This window comes from Daphnia pulicaria, chromosome 5, assembly GCF_021234035.1.
Source record: "Daphnia pulicaria isolate SC F1-1A chromosome 5, SC_F0-13Bv2, whole genome shotgun sequence".
Classification (NCBI taxonomy): Eukaryota; Metazoa; Arthropoda; class Branchiopoda; order Diplostraca; family Daphniidae; genus Daphnia; species Daphnia pulicaria.
Window position 1 is genome coordinate 292043 of NC_060917.1, and position 27604 is coordinate 319646.

The 27604-nt window shown below is 43.7% G+C and overlaps 1 protein-coding gene across 3 annotated transcripts in view; it reads right to left on the reverse strand.

Annotated features, from left to right (window-relative positions):
* The window catches only part of LOC124340627 (zinc finger protein GLI4-like), a 40804-nt gene that overhangs the window by 9062 nt on the left and 4138 nt on the right, over positions 1 to 27604 (reverse strand). For 2 of the 3 annotated variants that reach the window (XM_046793197.1, XM_046793198.1), the window contains exons 2-4: positions 27170 to 27460; positions 10055 to 10253; positions 1647 to 1939 (exon numbers count right to left, since the gene is read on the reverse strand). In XM_046793197.1, coding sequence (XP_046649153.1) covers positions 1647 to 1939; positions 10055 to 10253; positions 27170 to 27185 — 508 coding nt within the window. In that variant the 5' untranslated portion in view covers positions 27186 to 27460. Of the gene's footprint in view, positions 1 to 1646; positions 1940 to 10054; positions 10254 to 12098; positions 13027 to 27169; positions 27461 to 27604 lie in introns of those variants that run through there. The other variant, XM_046793199.1, reaches the window with a different exon arrangement.

The window sequence follows — 27604 nt, forward strand, 5'->3', positions numbered from 1 at the left end:
ACACAGCCGCCGCCGTCTTATAGTTTTCTACAAAAATTCAGCGCCCATCAAAAACAATATAAGGAAACGGAGCTGTCTTGCGCCAAAAAATATAACTTTACTGCATTTCTTCCTCACTGAAAGAAAAAAGGGCCTATACTAGCATAATTGCAGTTCGTCTTTCATATAGATAGATAGTACCTCCTCTTTTTCTTTTCATTTTCATTTCCCCTCCGAGGAGAAAAATATGAAACTTCCAAAGAAGATGAAGTTGTTAAAAACCAAAATTCTCGGCAGTCGTTGTATATTAACTATGCAGCGTGTGTGTGTGTTGTGTGCGCCGGGGGTTTTTAAGGAAGAATAACAATAAAAAAAAAGTTAAGCGAAGCAAGGACCTTCCACCTTGTGTAGAGAGAAAACTACTGGCAGCCACAACAGTCGTGGCCAGCCAACTCTATACTATTCGACCCTCCTCTTTGGCCCCAGCAGAGAGCTAGAGCTATATAAGCCCCTCTCGCCTCATTAAACTCGTTGCATAAATGAGAGCTCAGATTATTATATAGATGTAAAGATATACACAAGAGAGGCGAAGAAGGAGGAGACGATCATAAAAAGAAAAGAAGAAAAAAAAAATGTCTGTCCGGTTTTATTCCTGAGCTGCTGAGCCACCAACCAACCAACGCACGCACGGGAATAATCACAAGAGCTCTCAGCTGTTGCACAGCTAAAAAAGGCCTCCAGAAGAAGAAAAAAAGACTAAATCCTCGATCTTTGTTTGAGACGAGTTAGTTGCTCGTTAATACTAAATAAAGAACAATAGAAGGAGCAGGAGGAGTCCATCCGCAGAGGAGACCAGTGGCCCTTTGGGTTGGTCGGAGAAATTCTTGTCTTCTTCTTCTTCTTCTTCTAGAATCGAGTCCGGTTAAGTTTAATAGTTGGCAGTAAGGCACGCGGACTGGGCTGGGATAGAGAGAGAGGAAAGAGGAGTGGCCCGTCTCATTTTTCATGGCCAAGTTCTGGACGGTGGAAAATAATTACAGCACCGACGGGACGGACCCAGACAAAAATTTATGCCGCGTTATGCGCCCAACTTTTCTTCAGCCCTTTTTCTCGACTTGGCCTACTAGTTAACGATGAAGACTTCATTGCTGCTTTTTTTTTCTTATATATCTTATTATTTCCCCTGTCCGACTTCTTATCCAATAGAATAAAGAAAAGAGAAATTTCATAATATAAAACGCGCTTTCATCTGATTTTCCTGCCGGGTCTATATTAAGGGTTGATTCCCATTGGACAATCAATAGATGACCAGAGCTAAATTATACATACATATTTTTTTTAAACCTTTCTAGTCTATTTGGATGTTGCGCCTTTTGTAATGGAATAATCAAAAAAGCTAGAAAGAAATAAAAATAATAATAAACCCCCCTCAGAATTCGAAGGTCTTATTTTTTTACTTGTTACGGAATGGTGTGTAATGCCTTTATTTAGTGAGAGATAGAGCCTAAGGCGACGACCGCAAGAGGAAAGGTGAAGAATGTGTCGGGCGAGTTGTATAGCGAGAGAGAGGAAAAAGAGAGAGCGCCAGAAATAAGAGACTAATTGAACGAAACCCTCGGTGTTACACAGAAGAAAAAGAAGAAAAAAAAGGGCCAAGTTTTTGTTACCTCGAGGGTCGAGTGGGCTGAGACCCCGTAGCGAGGCCGTGGGACTCGAGTGGAGTGAGCTGTACAGGTGCTCGATGGTGTACGGGTTGAGCCGGTAGGCCGGATGGAGTTCACCAGGGCCGACGCCGGACGACGGCATGCCCACGCCCATGCTCATCGGGTGGGAGCCGCCCGAGCCTCCGCCGCCCACGCCGGCCGCGGCCACAGCGGCTGCCGCCGCTGCCGAGCGACGAGCCGCCGCTAATAATGTGAACTCCTGGAGACTGGCGCTGCTGGCACCGGACGAAGCCAACCTGCGTGTGTGACAAGACAAGACAAGAACAAACAAAAAACATCGTTAGCTTCACACAGACTCTTCTTCTTCTTCTTCTTGAACATCAAAAGTAATCAAATGGCAGCCAATTGGAAGAAAAGTTATTCCAAGATTTTAGTTGGGTTGTTGTTTGTTTTTTTGACACGACGCGCCGAAGAATTCGACAGATTACACAAGGCCAGTTTCAGACCCGTTATAAGCCCCCTCAACAATTCTTGGGGAAGCTTAGCAGCAGCAGCAACAGCAGCTGGACCAGTTAAAAATGGTGTTTACGCTTCAGCGAGAGCTGGGCTGACGCTTTTCTGGGTTTGGTTTATATAAATCTCACGGCCGGGACTAACATCGGAGCAGAAGAATCAATATACAAGACAAGAAGTAACAGCGGGTTTGATTTTGATATACCCCCAAAAAGGATGAAGGGAGGGTGGCAAACATGTTTGGGTTTTGGGGCCAGGCGAGGACGGACAATATCCAAACGGCCGATGACGAGATAGCGTCCGAAGACCAAAAGTTCAAGTGCGTCCACGACCCACTCGAACGGACCGAAAAACTGGAAGATGCAACAACACCAGAAAAACAAAACAAAACAACCGCAGAAATAACAACAACTACGTACGGCTCAAACAACATTGGCGGGCGTGTTGATGGATAGTGTTGAGCGGACGCGCGAAGGAAGGGCAAAAAAAGGAGTGGCCTTCATAAATAGATAAACCAATTAGCGCTAGTGTGAACGCGGATGTATCACACACAAACTGAACTTTCTGTTTAGACTTTTTCATTTTAGTTTGAGCGCGAAAAAATTTTGGTTTAAAATTTTAAAAGAAAAAAATTTTTGTTTTTATAGGAAACGCCTTAAACTTTGTGCTGTATGGCAAAGAGATGACGGGGCTCATAAGGACAACGTTATCGGCTTTTCGAGTACAATATCTGGTCTATTTTTGAGGCCGGGGGTGGAGGTGGGGTGAGCTCTGCGAGGGCGTCGGCGTCGTCAGAGGCGTCCAAGTGCAATCTGACACGTCGGCGGGAGAAATTTTCACGCGCTTTCAAACACAAACGGTGAAGACGACGCGCAGAGAAGATTAGACACCGACGAGCCTCACAGTGTGTCTTGGCGACGCTGCCAAACATTCCCTGTAGAAAGAATTCCTCCCGTTTCCTCCCTTCTTTTTTGTAAGGATAAAAAAGAAAAAAAGAAATAAAACAACAAGGCTGTACTGGCTGCTGCGTGCAACTGGCGGGTTCCCTTTTAACACGTCGTTGTGTCAGCAGTCTGATTCCCTCGTTTATCACGGCGCCATACACCGACATTGGGAGCCAAAATCTTTTTGTCTTTTTTCGACTTGATCCTCTGGTGCGTGTTTGTACAGTACACACTCACAATGAGCGTGAAAAAGCCAAAACAACAACAGACACAGACACACAAATCCCCGGCCGGGCAGTCGGTTGTCTCTTTCGATCAAAATCTCGAAGCGACGACGACCGCGACGACGCGCCACGCCCTTGACGCCCAGACAACGGAGAATGTCCTTTCTGGGTTTCTTTTGATTCGTCGAATAATTTCACCCTGAACTGGGTTGTTGCAATAAAAAGTGGCGACTGGCTGTGTGCAGCTGTGGATAGACGAATCAATCGATCACCATGTCGTTTTGTCTAGCAGATCTAATCAAAGACTAATGATGAAGAACAAATAGGAGCAGAGAGCTGACATTTCAAAACGCTAAACGCGTTCGAATGAGCTTTTTTGTTTTTCTCCCGAGTTTCTCTGATTGCGCAAAAATTGGAGAGAGAGAATTGCGCAACGCCGATTCGTTTTTGCCGACACCGTTATCCATCAATGGACCCAGTAACCTTCGGTGCACATTTTCGTGATTTCTTCACTTTGGTAGAAAAAGAACGTCACGACCAGCGCTTGCAGAGAACGTTGAAATTCTCTTATTTATTCAAAATGTTAGTTGAGAAGAAAGAAGAAGAAGCTGGAGGGGTGCTGGGCATTGCGTGATGAAGTCGCCGGCGTCATTGCGCCGCTTTCCCCCCCCCCCCCCATCTCGTGATACACAATTGAGTCGACCGAGTTCTACCTTCTCTTCTACGACGACGACGACGGGGGCTAATGCATATCTAAAGGTGCATTTCGCTCGAGGGTGTTGACTTGGCCGTGGTGGTGGTGCATCTAATGACAGCCACCGAGCGTACAAGAAGTAGAGTACATTCATCCTGATGAAATCCCTCCCGTCAAGGCGGCGACAGTCGGCCAAAAGTATTACACAGCCGCCCCGTGAAAGATCAACAATTTCTTCGGGGTTCGACGCGAAGAACCCGCCAGTTTCTCCACAAAATGAATCAAAATAAAGCTCACTGTGTTGATAATCCAACAGCCCGTAACGGGGCAGAGCCAGCAGCTCAGCCCAGCTCTGCTCCAGCAACTTTAAACTCCCATCACCTTGATAGACCCTTCAAGTCTTCTCTCTTCTCGACCCGCTTTTTTGTTTGGCTTCAATTGTGTTCCGTGTTTTTCTTTTCCTGCTCGCCATTGTGTCAATACAACGTCATCTTCTCCGCTCCCAACCAAGACTCTCAATTCAACTTTGTTTTTTGTTGTTGTTTTAAATAGAAAAATTTAACTCAAGTCATGGAACTTTTCGAAAAAGTGAAGAGACCTTGGGGGAGCAAGGCTTTTTCTTTTTAGATTAAATGGCCGAGCTCTTCTTTTGTTCTCGCTCGCATTCCGCAGATTCTTCAAAGTGTTGATGATGAGGCCGGCCTCATCTGCTTGAGCTTTTCTCGAAAAAATAAAACAAAAGAAACAAAAAACAAACTCGCCCCCATCTCTAAAAACCGGAAGTCTGTTTTTTTGTTTTTTTTCGGGTGGGTGTTGATCTCTTTCGCTCATCATCATCATCCTCCTTTTGTTTGTGTTCATTAGAAAGACTTTCGTCCTCTAGTAGATTCTTGAAATATGTCGGTCCGAATTTTTTAGGAAATTTTTTTTTGGTCCACCCTCATCCTGATCGGTTCCCACCGATTTCCCTCGGTAGGTGGAAGAGATGCAAGTCGGAAGTGTCACGTGTGGAAGAGGTGGAATGTCGCCGGAACAACAACAACAACAACACCACCAAAAAGAAAAAAAAAAAGGACTAGAGAGAAGAAGTGTCGCAATGTGTCGGTCTGGGCGGAATATTCCGTCAGCTGATGGATGATGTAGGAAGCGGCGGAAAAAGGAGGGAAGAAAGAAAGAAAGAAAAAAATGGTGGAAGAATTCCCGGTCATCTGGCGTGCAGACGGTTTTGTACATGTACGAGCTGCCGCCGATCTATTCCAACCCCGAAGGAAGAAAAAAAAGAAATGTGTGCCGAGTGAACTTTGACTTGTTTCGCTTCTCTCTCACACTGCAGCTCGTTATCACGTGTCGAACAGAGTTGCCAACGACACCAATAATGTTGTGGTGACTGCTGTGCCGGCCAGCCACCGTATACGGAGGCAAGTGGAAGGAATCAGCGCGTTCATTAACAAGTCATCTCGTCGCCAATGCGATCCGTTTTCTTCACAGGATTTTTTGGGAACATTTTCGGGTGCTAATCGAGTGCCGGCCCAAAAAGGAGCACACACAGCACTATATAGAGGCATCATTTCCGCAGCTGGAAATGATGACCAGATGCTAACCGGGCCAGACTCTAGAAAGTTATTCATGACGCTGTTGCTGTAGCTGTGCAGCACAGCTTCGGCCGGTTATAGAGTTTTTCATGGGGAAGAAGATGGAGACCAGCAGAGGGAAAACATCCAGTCGCACTTCAAATAAACAAACAGAAAACACTCTTGGCGTGATGGCAGGGCTTGTTCCTTTGATCGGGTACGTGCAAAGGATTTTTTCTTCTTCCTCTTTTTCTCTCTGTGTGTGTTGCTTGCGATGATGGAGGCAAACGGACAAGACGGAACTCTGAATCATAGTCAAAACATTGGCGATAATGGGGCGCGGGCAAAGGCAAGACCGTTCATCTCTCTCCCCTGTGTACACAAATAAGACGGCTGCTTCGTGACGGACCGTTTCGTGAATAACTCTAAAGATATAGAACGACCAAAATCATCATGGAAAAAAAGAGAGGCTACACGTATAACACAACATCCAAATCGCGTTGAGGTGGTCTATTGTCAACCACACGGACAACATTCAACCGCTCACGGAAACTGCCAGTTTTCTTCTTCCGCGAAAAACCCCTTGAACTTGTTCGTTCGACCGTTTTTTTTTTCTTCCAGTTCCGTTCAAAAAGAGAAAAACGTGCAGTGCCGATCATCGGGAAAAAATCAAAACATAACCAAACAATACGAAAGAATTGAATTTTTTTAAAAAAGAACGAGAGATATTAAGTTTTCTCGATTCGTTCGCACTCGAATCTGTCCGCTCTCTATCGTACATCTCTCTCTCTCTCTCTTACGCAGCACAATATTTATAGATTTTCAATAGGAGAAAAAGGCCAGAGAGATATATCGGCATCGTTAAATCATGTCCAGTCTTTTTTATTTATTTATTTAATTCTTTTAACGTGTTTTTTTTTACTATTTCCCCGGGTTTGACGTAGGGGTTTATATAGACATTGGGTTCTAGAGTATGGATAGCTCCGGAATGATGTATAGACATGGCCGGATGGGAAAGATGAGATGATAGAAATTTCTCCTTCCCCCCTTCTTTTTGAAAAATAACTTTTTGTATTGCGTCAGAACGGAACGTTATGGCGGTACTTGGATGAGGGACGAGCTGGACGAAAAAAGAGTGGATCGTGTGGCTTCATCTGCCATATAAAAAGAACTCGGACTGTGCGGATCAAATGTCCGACGTTTGAGCGTCTTCTTTTTTTTAGTGGCTGGGCTGGATGATGTCGTCAACGGACCCTTAAGATCCGCCGAGTGTTTGGGGTACTATAAAAGCGGAATGGATAGTGATACCCCCAAACAGATTTTCACACGATACGTTTTTACCATCAACAGGTCTTTTTTCTTCACTCCAGCGGATGAAAGAGAGAGGGGAGGGGACTTTTTTTGATTGGAAAAATAATAAAAGGAGGAAGCCATTGAGTATATAAGAGTTATGGTTTTGATATCATACCCACCAAGTCCCTTTTCTCTCTGTGGTCACGTCGGAGACGGACCATCAGTTTTCGACCAATGTCCTTCTTTTTTTTTTGACTTGCCCCTGTGATGAGACTCTTTTGCCCAGTCGCTTATCTTTTTTTTTCGTTTTTTCAGTTTTTGGTTTTTCCATGTCGAAGAATTTCTCAACACAAAAACTGAGCGGGGGGGTAGGGAAAAGATTAGGTCACCACGACGACGACGACGACATTCGAGACGATGTTTCCTCTCTCTACTCCGGGGGCGCCATGTTTGTTGTCGTTAGGCCATCTGGTTCTGATGCGCTTCTTCTTTGGACGTATAGGCTAACGCGTTAAATCTTCTTCTTCTATTTTTCAAAAATATACATTTTCCCGGCTTAGTTTTGAGGAGAGAGAGGGGGGGGGGGGGTTCTTGTAGTACACTCTTCAGCTCATCACACACAACATGACGTTCCTCAACTCGGCTAATAGAAGAAAAACAATAGGGGAAAGAAAAAAGAAATTCAATCGAGTCCGTTTGCCGGCTGATGAGAACTTTTCCTACAAGAAGAAAGGAGAAACCACGTCAAGAGTAGGAGGAGTCAAATATGTCACATTGGGTCTTCCATTGGCTTCTAAACCAAGTGGTCCGAAAATGATCTTCCGCCTGTCCGGACGCATTAAAAAGTCCAGTGAACCGATAACGCCCGTTTAAGGTTCTTTTTTTTTCCTTTGGGAGGGACTCGTTTCCATCAGGTAAATCAAATATGAAGACTCACGGAGCCCCATGCACAATCTGGCCAGCGCAGGCCTATATAAAGACGCTCCTTTTTTTCCAAAAATTTATTAGGCATCGAATATCATGAAAATGTCGGCCTCGGAATAAGGAAAAAAAGAAGGGGGAAAAAGAAAGGAACGTTTCAAATTTCAAAAAAATATGGTAGAATGCGCAACAAGTTGAATACAAGTTGAATATTACAGGCCAAAAATACCTGACGGTGGGACCTGCTGCTGTGCCAACAAAATGTCTAAGATATTCATCTGTTTGCCTCATAACGTTTTTACCTTCGACGGGCAACTTTTTTGACATACAACTGAGCGTATCGTACGTCGTAGAGTATTATGTATGTGTATGTGTGTGTGTGTGTATATTTATACCCGTTGGTATTATCGGGTAGTTTTCATTGGCGGCGGGAGCCCCCGTGACAAGCCGACGACAGCTGGGACGACTCTGCAATGGCCCGTTTATTTGTCCGGCTCTTAAAAACGAAAATCTTTTCTTGGCCTAGAAATATATACGCCATCACTATGTGCGTGCTGCTGCTGCTGCTGCTCTGCGTGTTGTGACAACAGCAGGTCTCTCCTCGTCCAACTTCCTTCCCTTTTTTTTCTTATTTTTCGCTTCTTCTTCCTGTCTCTATACGTGATGGTTTGTGTTTCGTTTAAGAGACTCAACAGCAGAGAAAGCACCCCCGGCTTGGCAGAGCTTATCTCAACACACACGCACTTTACGGGTCGGAAAACAATAAATAAGTGCAAACGGTGGGCAACGAAAACTGGTCCAGGCAAATGAAGAAAAAGACTCTCCTCTCTCTCTCTCTCTGGCTCGATTTAGATTTGTGAGATGTCTATAGTCAATCTACGGCGCCTATATTGACAGTGTGGATGGTGGGCAGCTCTGAGGCGGATCACCACCGTCGTGTTATCGGTCAATTTCGTTCCCCCAAAACAAAACTACGGCCCCCATTTTCGCTATCTGTCCTAACTCAATTGCCTTTTGGACATAAAAAAATCTTCTTTTTTTCTCTCCGTTTGAGCCTGGGAGAGATTTCTCTCCCCCCGAAAAACAACTCTACAACAATAAGGAGGAAACTATAACTTGCACCCACTATCCACAGTCCAATAGGTAAATTGCCCAGCGGCTTGACGACACTTTCCGCGATGGGGTCGGGGTTTTTTTTTTCTTTGGTAGACACAAAAAAAGGGCAATAGACCAAGAAGAAATAACCATAAAAGTAGATGAGAAAAGTGCCCTTTTTTTCCCCCTTGGCTTTTAGTGGGGACTTTTTTTCAACGTTTGGTTTAACACAAAACAAAAAAATAGTTACTATAGTATATTGCCTATCAATATCTATATGGAATGGGAGACGGGCCTATATTAGACGCGAGCCTCCTAGGATCCCTTGAGGGAGAGAATGTTGGGGTCAAAATTCGTGTGTGCCCCCTAGAAGATGCCATTTTTGCCGGTCTTTTTTTAAAAAGTAGACGGTGGCGGCGGTTGATTTTTGTCGGCGTATCGAGATTGAGGTGGATTGAATTTGTTTTGGTGCGCTCACACACGGTCGGCGCAGCAGCAGCAATAAAACCATTTAGGCCTATCCTCGTCGCTCACAGACATTCTTCTTCTCCGTCTGAAAATCCTTTTTTTTTTTTCTTGGGGATTTGAAATTTGTGATATCGCCATCGGACATCTGGGCACTTGTCAACTGTGCTCAGATGGGCGACCATGTGAAACCCAAACGTCGATCTAAAAAAAAAAAGAGACGTCCAAGATGCTGGACCAGAGTGTCGTGTCGCATTTCGCTCCGACGTGGCAAATGGCAAGTCCCGTGGTGCCAATTCCGACCACTTTTCCGTCTCATCAACCCCAAAAGAAAAAAAACAACCCAAATGGAATGAGGGGGGGAATTATAATAAAACCGAAGAACATGTCGGAGTTGATGTGGTTTTTATATCTTTTAAATATGCCGGGGACTCATCAAAATCCCATCTTTTTTTAAAAAATGGGGGACGTTGGGGTTGAGGGCCACTTTTAGCAATAAATGTTAAAAAAGAGAGGGGGGTCAGGAGCAATTTGGCATATAATAATAAAATAAAATAAAAAAAAAAACTTTTCCCCTTTGTAGGTTGTTCTGTCGGCCGGGGGTATACTAATAATAATCAAGACACTACTTGCTACTACCATAGACGAATGTCCAATAATAAAAAACAGGGAAAATGTCGGTTTGGCTTACCCTGGGTGTCCGTGATAGGTGGGATGAATGCGACCCGACGGGTCCCATAGGAATCGGCTGTCGGGTCCTCCGCGCTGATCGGCGGCGGCATGAGCCGCTGCCGCCGCGGCCAGCGCTCCCGGACCGGACGCGGCCGGCGGGAATGCGGCGAACGCAGAAGGCATGTGTAGTGGAAGGCCCCCTGCTCCAGGCCCCAGTCCTATTTAGAAAAAATAAGAAAATAAAAAGATTAAAACATCTGAGAAAAACAGAAAGAAACAAAAATGTATGAGAGAGAGACAAGTGAAATAAAAGAATGGAAGGCGCTCGTGTTATTTATCCACTGTCAACGATATACGTGTGCGTGCTGAGCACTGTCCACTAGATACACATTCTTCACAATGGTCTAGATGGTTGGTGGTACACTATATCGGTGGCATTTGACATGTTTGCACGGAGCTATTGGTCCCCCCTATAGGCAAACTAAACAAAAACCAAATCAACATTTAGTTTTCTGTGTGCAGAGAGACGGCCGGAGTCTCTTTTTTCTACTTGTTGTTTGACTTTGCAACTCTCAAATATTGGGCCAGACATCGGATATATGTATGCGGATACTGGATTGGTCCGTCGCTGAGAGAAATGGACCGAGTGTGTATTCTAGATTATCACCTAACTGTCCTAATGTTGTCTCTGATGTTTCGAGACCGATAAAATAAAAACACAAAAGAAGAAGAAAAAAACAAAAAAACAAGTTTGAAATGGAACCAGAGACCAGAGATACAGGGGAGAAAAAAATAAAAGCAACTAAATCAAAATTGAAGCCACTCCGAGTCGAGTAAAATGACGACTGATAGTCATAAAAATCCAGAAATAAAAAGAAGATTGAACTCTTCGAGAAAATGGATTTTCTTTAGTGAGTAGCTAGCTCTTTTTTTCCGTCTGTGATGGCGGCAGCCAACGGGGGCAGGTAGCAATCGACAACACACACACAAAAAAAAAGAAGAAGTTGAATAGCAGGTGTGGTGCATTAGTATGCGAGCAGAGTGGTCAAAGACATGGCGAACAAGAGAGGGGGGTCAACCCATGGCCGAATTGTAAAAAGAAGAAGAAAAATCTAAGCGAAAAAATTGAAATTGAAGGGGGGAAGCATAGCAATTCAGGTTCTAAGCGCCGTCAATAGAGAATGTGCTGCTCGGCTCTAGGCACACTTGTGTGAGCTCTCGTATTTGTGTGTGTGTCTGTATGCGATGGTTTGACACCAATTAGCCGGACTCGGCTCTCTGGCCTTTATTAATGGCCTCCACTCACTGCGGAGGAGAAGAAGAAACTGGTCTGTGTTGTGCGTCCCTTTTCTTCTTCTTCTTCGGCTCCTTTACTATCGAACATTTCCATCAGTTTCTTTTCTATTTGTGAAGGTTTTCCTCGTCTTGGAAGAAGAAAAACGAGTTCTTTCTTTGCCACCATTTTCAGTGATTCTTTTTTTATTTTTTCGGGGATATGAAAAGAAGAAACTTTTGCCAATAAATTTCTTCATTACCAAAAGAAAAACCTGTAATGCTAAATAACAACAACAACGGCGAGATGGGAGAAAAAAAGCCGAAAAATTCAAATTTTCAAAAGTGGAAAAAGAGAAGAAAAACGAAAAAGGAAAAAAGATGGTAATCAGATAATGTCGGTGTAGGCGCCACTGTGCACCGACCGACTCTCTTATACACCTGCTGACTTGGCTGCGGGACTAGAGAGAAAGAGAGAGAGAGAGGGAGGGGCCGCTTCAATCAACGGGGCAACAACTCAATCACCATCGCCCCGGGCCATGGTAATCCACACACGTCCGAGAAGAAGAACTGTGAAGAAGGCGATTCGGATCACCGCGTCAAAATGGCAAAATAATAATAAAAACAACAACGACCGACCGACAGTTTCAACTGGTTTTTGTTTTCAGTGGCGCCCAAATTCTTTTTTGAATTTTTGTTAAATAAAACAAAAAAAAGTGGGTGCCCTTTAGAGATGATAACGACGACGACGTACGAGCCCAGTTTCCAAGCGTGTTCATAACATTTTTTACCTGCAATTTTCGCGGCGGACCGGTTGGTGCTAGAGAGTCTTCAAATTCACGCACACAAACACACGGGGAAGATTGAAAACACTGGGAAATTTTATCTTCTAAATTTGGTTTCACCAGGATCCTGGGCTACCGGGTACGATCGAAATTTGTTTGACTGTGAAATGTCGATCCGTCCCGTCACAAGTGTGTAATCCAATCATGTACGGGTACAGTGTAGAATTTCGACGGCGATAGTCAAATCACGCTGGTCATCACGTTGGAGAAAACCAAAAAAAAAAAGAGTTGTTCAGTTTTAAAATTCACGCCGATAATTAATACAACACACAGACGCACTCACGATCGCACACGGGATTGAAATCAATTTTGGTTTGAGGCGACGGTTATTTTCTCTTTCTTCTTCTTTGATGCGAAGAAGAAGAAGAAAAAAGAAATGAGAAAAAATAAAAATAGTGACGGCGAGAACGACGGTGGATTCGGTGTTCACCGTGTCACAGCGGAGCGGAGACTGGCGCGGCCTCGCTCCGACTTCTCTCACGTTCTCCTACACCCTCCCCGCGCCAACTCTCCTCCTATTGGACGAGGAGGAGGAGGAGGATAAGGATGGCGGGTGGCGGTTAGGGGGCTGGAGGGTGGTGATGGTGGATTCTTTTCTCTTTTGTCCCGGACTGGAACACCACACTACACTACACCAGTGGTGTAGTATATAGCGGTGGCGCGGGTAGATGGAATAAAAACAGGGGGCCCCCCTCAAGTATAAGAGAGAGAGAGAGAAAAAGCGCTAGAGTGCCCGGAGGGTATGAGCCTCTAATTCGAGAGAGCCGAAGCTGGGCTGGCTGGGCAATGACAGGCCGGACTTCCCTTCGACTTACAACTCAACTTGGTGCGACTCTCTCTCTTCTCTTATTCCTCCTCCTCCTTATCCCTCCCCCTTCTTCTTCTTCTTCTTTGCCTTCGCTCTTTTATATTATTACTTTGGTTTGGATTTCTCCTTCTTCTTCTTCTTCTACTCTTAACCTCTTCATTTCTTCCTCCTCCGCCACACTCCGCAGCGGAGTAGAATGTTTTTTTTTTTTTTTTTTTTTTTTTTTACTGCTCAGTGGGAGTCCCGTCTCCACCCCCTAGCACCCACCTTATTCCATCTTCTTCTTCTTCTTCTTCTCTTTTGTGTCTACATCTTCTTCTTCTTCTTCTCCAAGAAGAAGAAGAATGGAAGAAGGAAAAATAAAAAATAAAAAGGAAGGTCAGAATATTCTTCGGCACCGATGAAACAACTCTGTGCTGTTGCTGCTGCTGGTGTGCGCCAGAGGCGATACATTCCTCCACACAAACGCACTCACTCACACGACCTCTCTCTCTTTCCGACCGAGCACACCAACACATCACCTATATGTATATAGACTTGTTGCAGAGTACCCATTTGATTTATTCTCTTAAAAAAAAGAAAAAGAAATAAAAATAGTTATTCCCCATTTTCCCGGTATTTTGCTCCTATTAAAAAAATAACTCTCAAAATTCTTCACTTGGATATTCAGAAGGGATCATCATTAGCTGCCTCCCCCCCTATAATGCCGGCAGTCGGCCTTTTTTTCAGGCAACGGCCGTATCTGAAATGACTCTATTCCATATTAGGCTTATAGTATAGACAATGTTATTAGGGAATACCCCCCAAACTGACTTGTTTCATCTTTCTTTTCTATTGATTGGCCTGGCTGATGATTTAAAAAGATACACTCGACTTCTATTGTTGTCTGTAATAAGAGTTGGATAGGGCTGCTGCATCCATCATAACCTTATGAGAAAGATCCTTGTTTCTCCCGAGATCCTGTTTTCTAACTACATGACGAGTCTAGGTATGACGTGACAATGCACAAAACTTGAAAAAATTATATAGACCGGCGTTATGCAAAAGAAGAAGAAGAAGAAAGTCGTGATTTTTCTACGTCAACGTCATCATCTTTTGTACAATTTTCAGTTTTCTTTTCTTTTTTTTATTCCTAATCTTCTCTTTCCATCATTGCTCGGTTCGTTCCTCCTCCTCCTCCTCTGGCAGGGGGCTAGCACGTGTGTGTGTTGTGTATGTACACACAATTCCGTCTCTCCACTCCGGAGAGAATTGAAGGTTGGGCTTTTTTGGAACGTGCCCGTCTAACCTCCGCCATGAAATAACTCTCCGGCGATCCGGATGTTGTTTTCGCAGATTGCACGAACGCTTACACGGTTAATTGCGTCATACTAGTCTACTCAATTCCCCCCTCCAACCTTTCTCTCTCAGTTTTAACGGCACAATATAACCCTGGCTGAAGCAGTAAAAACCTGTAATTTTTTCAAATAAAATAAACATTCAGTTGATTCTTTTTTACGTCTCAATTTTGGAGAGTTTTGATTTGAGAAGAAAAAGAAAAAAACGATGAGAATGATACAAGTTTTTTTTTGGTTTGGTAGAAGAAGGAACGACCCCCCTCCCAATCGATGACCAAAGGTGAAGGATGACTGGAAAGCTGGAAGAAAAAAATGAACGTCGAAACGATCGAGGACTGAATAGCTAAGGGGGGGAAAGGGAAAATATAAGAATTGACTGACTGACTGAGAGATGTATGGCTATAGACAAACGGGCCAAAGCGAGAGAGAAAGAAAAAGTTGAAATAGTCTGTAAGAAGGAAGGTATCACAAGAATGCCACGTAATGACAAGACAATCTGGCAGACGTCATCATATCCAGCGGAGGTCCACACACACACACAGAAAAAAATATTTATTTATCTTTCCATTTTTTCCTTTTTCTTATGGGGGAGGAAAGATACAGTCTTCTTTCCCTTCTAAAGGATAAAAAAAAGGAGCTATAAGGAATACAAACATACGCAGAGATGATGGAGAGAATGTCTGTCCTCTGCTTATGAATTCATATCGACGCTCCGACTGAATTCATCCACCAAAAAGGATCAAAAATATTAAGAAAAAAAGAAACTTGGCGGTGTGTCTACTCCCAAATTTGGGGAGAAACACAACAAATGAAAAGGGGAAGTGAATTTCACTTGTTTTTTTGTCTTTCAACTTGAGCAGTACCGTGTAACCGCCAGACTAAAAAAAAAATTAAAATAAAAAGATTGAACGATATTTTAAGGGAATTGCAGGTGAGCGTTTAACGGCTGGAAGCGGCGGATCTTTGTCCCGGAATTTAATATGTAGAACTAGACAACACAAAAGTCGTGTTTGGCAAATTTCACGCAAAGACTTTCCAAGATTTTCGGTAAGCGCGCATATGTACATGTATAATATTATATCCAATCCCGCCCACGGTGTCTACAAGTCCGGCCCGGGAAAAACAAAAAAAAAACAAAAAAGCTGTTTTAGGTATGCCAATCACGTTCTTTTCTTTGCTTGGGTTGGAAGAAAAACAAGACAGAAAAAAAGCTAACGGCCTCATCATCATCATCATCCGTTGCCCATCTCTTTTCCTTTGCTCCTTATCTACACCTTATCCGTATAGGAATATATACATATAACCAAAACGAAAAAAGAAAAGAACAACTCCATTGCGCTTGAACATTTCTTCGGTTGGTGGGCTGAGCGCGCGCGCGCCCGCGCTCACCCAACTCGTTTAACCGCCTTGAAGAAGACATTAATGTAAGCGAATGGAAAGAGAGAAGAGAGAGAGAGAGCTGATGGCGCGACAGGCGCGCGTGCGCCATAAAAAACAAGCCAACATCTATAAGAATATATATCTATAAGTTGGAAAGCCGAAACAACGAATATTTATAGGAGAAAAATCTTGAAAACTTAAAACAAAAGTAGACCGAATTCTTTCATTTCGTTTGTAAGAGACCCAATCAGCAGTTGCGGTACACTGGAGGGATAAATCATCCCCGTGAAAAAAGAAACGATGTTTTAGTTGTTTTTTAATGAATTTCAAATGACGAAATGATGATGAAATACATAAAAAAAAACAAAAAAAAAAGTTGGAAGGATAATACAAAAGATGGAATGCGCTAGCTGCTGTTTTTACGACAATGTAAGACTTGATGTCTCTATATCTTTTCTAATTCTTTTCCCCCCTTTATCTTCCTCCGCATTTTCTTGCCTGCCGGATTCATTTGATAATCAAAGCGGATTTCCCCGTATTGAGATGGACCCGATTGTATAATCCCACCGGTTAGGACGTGGGATCATTCCAGCTCGACTACTTCATTATCAGTTTCAAAATCCTATTGGAAAAATATCTCGATGCCAAACGGGCATTGTGGGATATACAATGTTTTCGGTTGTTTACTCTCCTTTTGCATGTGCCCCCTGTTAAACTGTACTAGTCTCTCGGCTCTATCTATCTTCGCTTCTGAAATATCTTTTGTGAGTTGTTCTTATCCGAAAATGAGTTTTTCAAAAAAAAATATATATAAAAATGAGAGGGGAGAAGATACGAAAAAAGGGCCATAAGTTGTTTGATTTTTCTCTTTTTTTTATTCTTCTCTCGTCCCTCTTCTTCTTTTCTCTCTACAAGAAAAGAAGGAGATGTCTTGTCGAGTTAGCGTTCCTCGATGCCCGCGTCCTTGTGGCTTCGCTCGAGGGGAACAACACAAAAAAATGTACAAGACACACAGGGAAGAAACAAGAGAAGCGAAGCAAGAAGACGAAAAAAAAAATCCAAGTTGAGTGAGATGGAAGCTACCACCTTTTGTGCTCCGTCTATTACTATACACATGCAGCACGTTGAATAGTAAGGTACGGAAAAAGTTGGGGGAAGAAAAAAGAAAGGGGGGAAGATGGTTGTAGAGCACCTGAGAAGAGCAAAGCAGCCACCTCCATTCACTGCAGGGAACCTATCTCTTGTCCATCACACTCGGCACCTATCATAAAATGTTTCCCAAAAAGTTCAAAGACTCTATACGAGCTGGGCGAATAGGGATGAATTTTTCTACTCTAAAGCGCCAGCTTCTTCATCCGTGTTCCCTTTTTTAAAACCAAAAAGCCCATCAAAGTTGTGTGAGCACACACATGAGGATGCCAACTGGCCAGCAACTGTTAATTCAGCTTCTTATTTGTCTATAGAAAAAGATTTGGGGCATTTGCTGGTGCGTCGCGCCGAGTTATTGTGAAGGACGCGGGACAGAGCAACGAGTTATTCTTACAAAAGAAATAAAAACAAGTCTCCTACTGTATATTAGACCTTGCCTCTCTCTTTGACTTCCATCATCGGCTCTCTTGTGTGTGTGTGTCTCTTTTTTGTCTTGTTCTTGTTGTTGTTTCTCCATTTTCCATCCATCCATAAGAGGAGAGAAAGGACGTTCGTATGGAAAACCAGTCGCGCAACCAGTTGGGGAGACCTGAACTTTGGGTTGATAACTAGATCAGAGCAGCAGCACTCAACTCGACACACACAAGAGGGCGACATACGGGGGGCTATTGGCGGGTCCCAACTTGGACCGAGTTCAGCGCCCGCCGTCTCTCTCCACACGTCGTTGCATCACCCCAACAAACAAATTGCCAACTGGATATTTCAGACCCTATACACATCATGTGTATATACCAACTTTGGAATACTTGTAACTCACATCGAGCATATGAATTACAAATTAAAATTTCTGGTGCGTATAAATGCGCTGACCATAATTTCGCTTCGTTTTTTCCTATTGCAATTCGCCTTGATTTTAAATGAAGTACGTTGGCGAGTTGCGTCGGAAACACACACAAAAAAAAAACGAGTCGAACCAGTTGCGTGTTTCGGTCTCCGGCGCGCGCGCGAGCAACACCGGGCCATCAGCTTTGATTTGTCCAGTTGATAAAAAGTGCAAACAAACAAAAGAAACTCTCTCTCTCTCTTCGCCCAGTGAGTGTGTCTTTCACAATTGGAAGAAAGAAAAAAATAGAAGAAAAACAAGGTACATAGACGGGGGGAAAAAAGAGCGTCGCAATCAACAATAACAAACATTTCCACGAGTCTCCTGCTGGACCGAAATGGCCATCAGCAAATAAAAGGTCCGTCGTCGAGGTAAAATACCTTCTACGTCAATATAACGAATTAAAAGAGTTGATGCATTGCACTTGAGTACACAAACAAAAGAAAGGGCACCGCCGCCGCCGCCGCTCGTATTTTATACACGGCAATCCTTTTTATTCACGACCGTATTATCTGAATCTGACACGAAAAAGAAAAACGGACGGGAAAAAAACAACAACTGAAATTTAAAAAAAAAAGAAGGGCAAGTGTGCAGAGCGATAAAGAACAAAAAGACCATTTTTCATCATTTCCAGATGGAGATAACAAAAAAAGGAACTTTTGCAATCATTTTCAAAAAAAGTTCCCTTTTTTATGGGTTTTCGGTGTATCTCTCTAGTCATATGGCGTCCCGACCAGCACTCTTTGGGGTTTTTTTTTTCTTTCGATCGTGCAAAGAGAGACTCAAATGAAAAGAAGAAAAGAGTGGTAGAGGACGGTTATAGCCTGGCTGGTGCGATAATGAGAAAAGACAAAGCACATCATCATGCGAAGCGTAATTACACCACACAGACAGGTAACAGATCCAATAAGTAGTCCATCACCTCCACCAAGCGAGAGAGAGAGACTCTCTGCTGTGCGTCCGCGTGTACCACGACCATCTCAATTATTTTTTCCCTCGGCAGAGAAACACGGCAATTAGCTCCTATATAGCGCTGCTGCCAGCCAGCCAGCCAGCCAGCCAAAAACCTTCGTTAAGAGGAGATTTCTTGTGTTATAGCCCAATCCAATTTTTCTGGCTTTCCATACGACCGGCTGCTGTTCGGTTCTCTGCACAGCTTGGCGCAAAACAACTTCATTTCGGACGTGATCTCTACTAACACACACACACACACTAGTCCACCAGGTATATTAGAAGCAGCAGCATATCTATGTGGCGCCTGGACCGCCCCTTTATGTACCCATATAACCTTTTTTTTTACTTTGAGAGGGGGATCTGATGACTTCATCATTGCTTTTTTTTTTCTTCCACGATAATGATGATGATGATCATCAAATACTGATGTGCTCAGTGCAAGTCGTTACCTAACTGCCAGTTCGGACGGATGACCGCCAGGCAAACACAACAACAATGAGCCCGGGTGAGAAAATTGAACGCGCAAACCTTAACATTTACACATCTCTAAACAGAAAGAATCTTATACAGGCAGCCACTTATGTGAACACCTTTGGTGGTGGTGTGTGTGTGTGTATAGTAGTAGCCTTGATATTCAAGCGATGGCCATCACGGTGTTGGGTCGTGTAATTGAGATAATGCCGAGTGGGAGGGGCCGCTTCTTTCCCATATTTTTTCTCAGCATCAAACAAGTTGAGGAGAAAACAAGAGGAACGAATCAAAACGCCATCAGGAGCGTGTTGTTCTTTTTGGTTGGCGGGAGAGACAGGCTCCTGCTGCTCCTGTTCACCAAAAGTAACCGGACACGTCCCTGTGTGAGTGTATTACCTTATTTCTGTACTGGCGCATGTATATAAACTATTCTGTCGGCTAAAGATAACACACGAGGGAAAAAGCTAAGATTTTTCTTTTTTTAAGGGGGGTTTTGCCAGCATCTTTTCTTGGTCGTTGAGAGTGAGGAAATCCAAGACACAGCAGCAGCTTCTAGATTTTTTTGTTTCTTGGGGGAAATGTGAGATGGAGAAGGGCTGCTACCGGCCCTTCCGTCTTTTATTTTTTTCTGGTTCTCGTCTTGTAATAAGTGGCCCCATTCGGAATTGAAGCGAGACCCAACAGAGCGCCCAAACTTATTAGATCTCTCTCTCCCCTCTCGCTCACTCTAGATATGCGTATGCTTTGCATATGCCACCAGTCACAAAGGCGGCATAGTCGGATGACACGAAAGAATCCACTAAACAAGAAGAGAGGAAAAAAAACTAAACATCTTGCGACCGTTTCTTTTTAGCTTCTCCAATCCCTGCGACACTTTGTGTCCCATTTATTTTTTGGGGGAGGGAGGGCTGTTTGTTGTTTTGTTTGAGAACTTTTGATTGAGCTCGTTTTTGGGGCTTTTTCTTAGCCCAAACTCTGCGTCGGGTCCGTCGGAGACGACAGAAAAAGGTTACGCGGGGTCGAACCGCATACACAGGACAACACTTACACAACAAACAGCTCTATAACAATTGAGAGGATCTACTTAAAAAAAGCTTAGGGGGGCGACATTGCAGCTTACTTAGACTTAGACACGACAAGTGTACGACGGTGGCCCCAAAAAAGTCAACCCGGTTTGTTTGTTATAGTCGACCCCCTCCTGACTGAAACACGCAAATGTTGGTAACAATCAAAGTAAAAATGTCCCCCAAGATTTGGCTGTCATTTTCTATCGTCATCATGAGCAAAGAACTCATTTCAGTTTGGAAACAAACAAACAGATGATGATCATCCCTCCGAGCTCTACATTTTCTAAAGGGAAACAAACGAGCAGCTGTCGGGACTGATGTCTAGTGAAACAAAGAAGAAGAAGAAGAAGTTGTTAAGTTGGTGTCGGTGGATGGAGAGGGGTGAAAAAGAGGTGCGGACAAGATCATTAATCCATGGCCAAAGTGAGCGAGAGAAAATTGGGGGAGAAAAAACCAGAGAGTCGACCAGGGGGTCGAAATATACAAGAAACACCAGTCCAACAATTATTTGGGGAAAAAAAGGAGAGAAAATCAACAACATCTCAACAAAAGAATAAAAATAAAAGAGTTGTTTTTCCGCACCGGGGGCGAATTTCTCATGTTATTCTTTTTATTAAAAAAAGAAAAATAACATTTTCCAACCTCTTTCTTCAAGTCCCTTATTTTCACGTCTGGGGTGGCGACACAAATTGATTGCTTCATGGTGGTGGTAGCGGTCGAGTCGTTTTATTTTTGAAACCATCGCGGCTTGTGTCCGACCGACCCCTATACACCATTTGACGCAGGACACTGTTGTTGTAAAAACAAGCTCTCAACCCTTAAAACCCCCTCAAGAAATGTCGACATTTTCAATCAAAAAAATTTATCAGTGTACACAATGTTTGTGTAAATGCGTATCGGAGAAAGAAGCTGGTTCGCCAGTCTATATATACACGCACGCACGCACGTTTAGATATATATATATACGTAATATAGAGCCATCACGGAAAAGAGTCGGCCATCAGCAGCAGTTGTGGAGCGAGCGGCCACAAGAGCTGAGGAGAGAGAGAGTTGCGTCTCCCGCTGAGCGAAGGGCAACACACACACACAGCCAAAACGCATAAGCAGCCCGATTTGTATGCAAAGGTAGCGACCATGCGTGATGACCGCCAGGCTGTGGAAAATTATCCCCTCCTTCTTCTACCACCCCTTGTAGGTTCAACAGCAGCCTGCCTGCCTCTCACTCCCAAAGTTAGATAATATCCGCAAGTGCTGCTGCTGCCAGGACATGGGCAAGAGCAGCAGCAACAACACGGGTGGTAATTTCTTTGTCGACAAGTTCTCTTTTCCATTTTCCCTTTTTGGTTGTTGTTGTTGTTGTATTTATTAACTTGTGTGTGTTCCCTGAGTGGCCGTGATTATTCAACAGTCCCACCTGCGCATTCTGCGTTGCCAGGAGCGAGTTCCACTGATTATTTCGTACATTTTCATTCGACCGTAAGTTGAATATGTATTTTTTAAAAATGTTTTTACCTACACGGCCATGGAGGTTCGGTCTGATTATCCATCAGACACCAAACAAAATTTTTTTACAAGCACAAAAAAAGGGGAAATTTATATATTACAAGGCGATGGATGGATGGCCGGCTCCAATCACACACCGACCGCCTCACAGTGACTCAATCCTTATCCCATCTATCTCGTCCTTATTATTTTTATTTTTTTGGCTCGTTGTTATATACCTGGGCCGGCACCTCTTGTCTTTTGCCGCACTGCCGTTCACTTTTTTTTTTTCTTTCGAGAAAAAAGAAACAACAACCAAGTGGATGGGCACAGCTAAATCACCGCCGAGAGATTTTGATAGGAGCGGCGCTATTAAATCTGTGTGGGGCTGGAACATCTCAATTCCGACCGCGTTCTTTTTCCCTACCCGGCAGACTACACACATCACAATGTCTTTCAAAAAAACGGGAAAAAATATGCGAGTTATTTCCTACCATTTTCTCTCTGCGCGTGTTGTCTTTCCCTCCTTCTTCTTGTTCTTTGCATTTCACGACTCGACGCAACATAAACTATAATAAATGAGCGCTGCTGCTGCCGTTGGTTTCCTAGCTAGCTAGCTAGCTGCCAACGGAGAGAGAAACAATTTTTTCCCCCAAAGAAATAGAAGAAGAGAAAAGAACAGGTTTTTCGTTCGGACTTTTTCTCCTCTTTTTTAAAAACTCCCCCCCCCCCCCCCACAACCACCACCGAAATTTTTTAATGAGAAAAGATTTTTGAGAGACGTTGTTGTTGTTGTTGCATTCTTTGGTTCGTTCGCATCGCGATGCGTACGACTCCAAAGCGGCGAGATCCTCTTTATTTTAACTTTTTTCGGACCGGCTTCCATTATACATTTCCTGACGGTTGATGTCGTTATTCATAAAGTTCTCCTCCTAGCTCTTTAGTATCCCTATCCTATCTATATATATATACCAGGCTAGCTGTATATGTATAGATATCAACATAAATTTAAATATACAGGACTCGCCTCATTATTATCGTCCACAGGGGGGTAGGTTATAAGGAGCTTATAAGTTTCTATTTAAAAATAAATAAGAGGAGGTCTTTCCTTTTTGGTTAAAAATGTGGACAGGTGGATAGGACTGACCAACAGGAGCAGCAGCCGAAAAAATGAAAGAAATAAGGGGGGAAAGAAGAAGAGCTTCAATTGAAGGGAATGTGGTTTAAAGCAGTCCAAAGAAGAACATAACAGTATAGACGCAATTGACTCTCCCGCCGTTGTTTGGGTGCCGCAAAAGGGAACCCAACCTCATCTGTCTCTATGGCGCAAGAATGAAGACGTCCATCTACATGTTAAGTACGTCTTACATCACACAAGAGACACATCAACCCATTTCCCCCGCCAACCGAAAAATCAAAACAGCCATAGTACATTTTCCAACCAAAGTTCTACCATGTCCCGTTTGCTGTCCGATTTATTACGAGCGTGCAACTTTCAAAGAACAAAAAACACAAACAACACACACACGCAAGCCCCGGCGTAGAGGCTCATTCGTTATTGCGCATTCAAATCCCATTTTCTGTGTTTCTCTCGAAATGACCCGGTTCTCTCCTTGTAACTTTTTGGTTTAAATGGAGATCCCTCGGACGTGTATGTATAATAGAAAAACATGTCGTCCATCACCTCGGTCGACGATGACGACTGTTGAGTTTGTCCCGTTACGCAGCCCAGCACGCTGCGTGTTCCAAACGATATGCGCTTTCGCAGTGTCTCTCTCGGCTTTGTTGTTTTTAAATCATCTCGAAAATAGAAAGAAAAACGGTCAGAATAGTATTAGAACAACAAAAAAAGGGCGACTATCTTTCTTCGCCCATCTGTCTCTCCTCATTTTCTATCCCTCACTCGCGTCGACGGGAATCATCATCTCCCCCGCTCTTCTATTATCTTTTCGGACTTGGAATTGTTTTTCTTAGATTTTTACGGGTGGGATGATGTCTTTGCGCCGCCCCCGTGGCGACATGTAGGGGTGTGTACACCTTCTGCATCAATTTCGTTGCTTCTCTCCCTGATGGATAGAACAGAATGAAATGGGAAAAGAGAAACAACGAAAAATACGGTGAAATTAGGGATCCGCGCATATCGCGTCATCTTTCTCCCCCCCCCCCCCTCTCGTTTTTTCGGTCAAAATGCGCAGTCGGAATAGGTCGAGAAGAAAACCGTCAGGGAGGAGGACGTCATGATGATGGCCCTTTTTTTCTTTTATAATAATCATTTTTTTGTTTTTCCTTTCTGTTTGTCTTTCAGCATTAGATTTGTCGTCCTATCCCTAAACTAGGAGCTCATTCTCTCTTATATGCATTTAGAATGGGAGAAAGAGGGGGGACCCTGCAGCTTTCAGCTCATTTATCCGTCGAAATGTGTTTTTCTGGAGTTTCTTATATATTTTTGACCGGTCGGATGGAGGAGTCAAGTGTCTCCTCATCCGTCTGATGTCATCCGTCGTCGGCGGCAATCAAGTCTCGATCACAAGAGAACTGCGGCAGGCACCAGCAGTTAGGGGGGAAAGGAGGATTATATATAGTTTAGTTTTCTATTTTTTTTAAATAGGAAACAAACGAAAAAAATTTCTCTTTTCATATCATCCCCTCAGCATGAAATGGGCCGACCCCCCTGAGAAAGAAAGAAAGAAAAAATGCCGAAAACAAAACAAAAACATCTTCTCATTCTGTCCTGTGTGTGTGTGTGTCTATACACCGCCCCTATTGTATGGGTTTGGCCCATGTTTTCTGTTCACCTCCAATAGTTCGGTTTCGAGATGATGATGCTCCGGTCATATTATAAAACATCATCACAAGATTCACACAATAAAAAAGGAGGCAGCAGCACAAAAGAAAGAGATTCTCCTTGTGTAAAACTTGCGTCTTTTTTGTTTGTGTGTGTGTGCAATGATCGAGAAGGAAACCGGTGCATTCTAACTAATAGATGCGGAAATCGGTCAGAGGGTCAATCAGTCTTTGTGTCTAACGTGAAAGATGCATTATTTGTATCATGTCCAGAGTCATGCAACTGAAAGACATCAGACTCCAGTTCCATATGGATGATCATCTTTTTTTTCTTTTAATATTCCGCCAAACAAAAACGACCGACTGAACTTGTTTGCCATTTTGTGACAGTTGCGAAAAAGAGGATAGAAAAAGGAGCCGACTTGATAGCTAGTAAATTTCAATTTTTCCTTCCAGTCTAAACTAAAAGGCGGTAGAAATAAGCGTACACGATCGGGCCAGCCGCCTGGTCTCTAGTGCGCATATCTGGTTATCTCTTTCCGCTAACGCAGCTAAACAAAGGGTAGAAAAGAAACGAAAAAGAAAGAAAACGAGTAATTTAACATAAGATAGGAGCGACGGTGGGAGTCTGGAAAAGAAGCAGACACGATTCTGTCATTATGCGAAGTACATTAGCGCGGGGACAGTATACATTGACAGGTTCATTCCTTTGTAGCAGTTGCCATGGCAACAGGATTGCATGCAAATGGACACACCAAAAAGAAAAAGAGGCAGATGTTACGCGTAGTGCAGCAGCTCGGCTCCTATACCTTCAAGTCTTTTAAGGAGCCGATTGTCACGCCAACTCCTCGGCTAGCCCAGTCGCACACACACATAGACACTCACTTGAGCTCTATCGCGGCACTTGACATTTCCATATGATTAGCCCAGGTGCATGCTGCGCTTTTGAGCTGTGCCACCGTCTCTCTCCCCATGGGCAGCGATAAGGAAAAAAAAGGAAAAATTTCGAAGAAGATTGTGTCGCTGTGCGACGGTAGCCAGCGACCAAGCCACACACACACACACACACCTTATATATAAGCTGAACTATAGTATAGTTAGCACAGAGTGCTGTAGTACTTTCTGTGCACGCTCTGGTGCCGTTAGATGAGATCACAGGCAGACAAAACACACAGACACGCACATAGACACAAGCGTGAAGGGAGGAGATGCCAAGCAAGAGGAAAACCCATTCATCAGTCATCGCCCTCAGACTTTTTTTTCTTCTTCTAGTCGTCGGCCGCGACCTGTTGAGCTAATAGGAAACAACCGGAGAGCTACTTTTTTTTGAATACACGCCAAACAGACAGCAGCAGAAAATCGGTTGGAGGGAGAAAAAGAAGAAATTTTTGTTACAAACAACTCTGCGGACGCGATAGAGGTACACACATGAGTTATTATACGGTACAAAATGTGTGAAGAGAAAGAGAGAAAAAAAAGTGGTGGGCTGTGTGACGTGGTGTTTCTTTTTATTCGTGGAGAAATTATATAAGCCTCCGAAAGTGGATGGAGACGAGAGAAAAGGAGGACCACCTTTTCTCACGTCAACACCGGGGCGGCGAAGTTCTCAAATGAAGACGTCAGCACCTTTACATCTTTTTATTTTCTCCTTCTACGAAATGTGCTGTGTGGGGGGAAACAAACGCATTCAAAAACCAAACCATCGTTCATCATTCCCAAAAGTATCAAAAGAGATGAGACCCTTATAAACGCAGACGAAAAAATAAAATTAAAATTCGGGAGAAAAATAAACGAACGGACGTAAATACCGAAAATGTGTAAATCAATTTTCAGGTCGTTTTTCTAGCCCATCATCTTCTCATTATTTGTAAGCCTCTCTTTCTCTCTGCGGTGTATATTATATACGTACCCGATGATTATATGACGATATAATCATCGCATTCGTATCCCATAATACCCATAAACCACACACACAAACACCAACCCCAGCATGTGAAAATCAAAGGAGGGAGGAGGAGGAGTCTCACACGAAAAAAGAAAATCCCCCCAAAAAAGTTCATGTACAGATCACGTCATGTCTTGTATAAATCCGTGGCTGGTGGATGCCTTGCGGGGCCATTCTTCTCCCGTCGTCTTATACACAGGGGTGTGTGTGTGTGTGTGTATATAAATATTATAATGAAGGAGGGGGGGTCATGTGATGATGAACAACAATCTCGAGTTGTGTGTGTGGGGAAAGAAAAGATATGAAGCCATTTTGAAAGAAAGATTATTGCGTCTGTGTATATCATCGCGTGATGCGAGTGTGGGTCGGGATTGTTTTTGTTGCGACGGTTCACCGCCTTTTTTCCTCCTGAGCTCCGCATAATATTGCTGAGAAGTAACAACAACAACAACAAGAACAACAGAACGTCGGCATACGGGGCCGCCAGTCACCGGCGGCGGCAACATCATCACACGGCACTGATCTCGTCTAGTGTTTTGAGCCGCACCAACGAATCACGACGCAGACCATACACCCCATCCACACGCATCAATCAATCAAAAAAGTGCAGCCAGAAAAAGAAAGTCATTTTTCTTTTCTTTTTCCTGTTTCTCAGGTATATCTACAATGGCTGACGTCGCCTCTATTTATATACAACTCAAACAGACCGCGCCGTTTGATCCAATAAAAACACAAAACAGTCCAAGATGGGACTTACCCGAATTGGGATCCATGGATGCGGGAGAAGAAAATCGGTCGGGAAACCCAAAAGGAAAATTGGTCCAACAATTGCGCGGGGTGGTAGGAGAATCGGTTTCAATGACTTGATGGTGAAATCAAGACGTTTGTGCCGTTGCTGCAGTTGCTAATGTCGGCATGACGATGATATCCGCCTCCTTTTTCCATCTATTCTCTCACGCCGTGAATCTCCAAAGGCGATGAGGAGGACCTGCGTGAGTGGCTGCCTGTTGTTGCTGTTGCGGCAGCAGACCGAGAGAGCGATATATACCTGTGCATACAGAAGAAAAGATTTTAAAGAAAGAAAAAATGAGCGGTCGAGACGTGATGTTCAACCATTTTTCACGAAAGTGGAACGTACGAACTACCACAGCGAATCGCGCGCCATTTTACGCAGCCGTAACATAATACAACC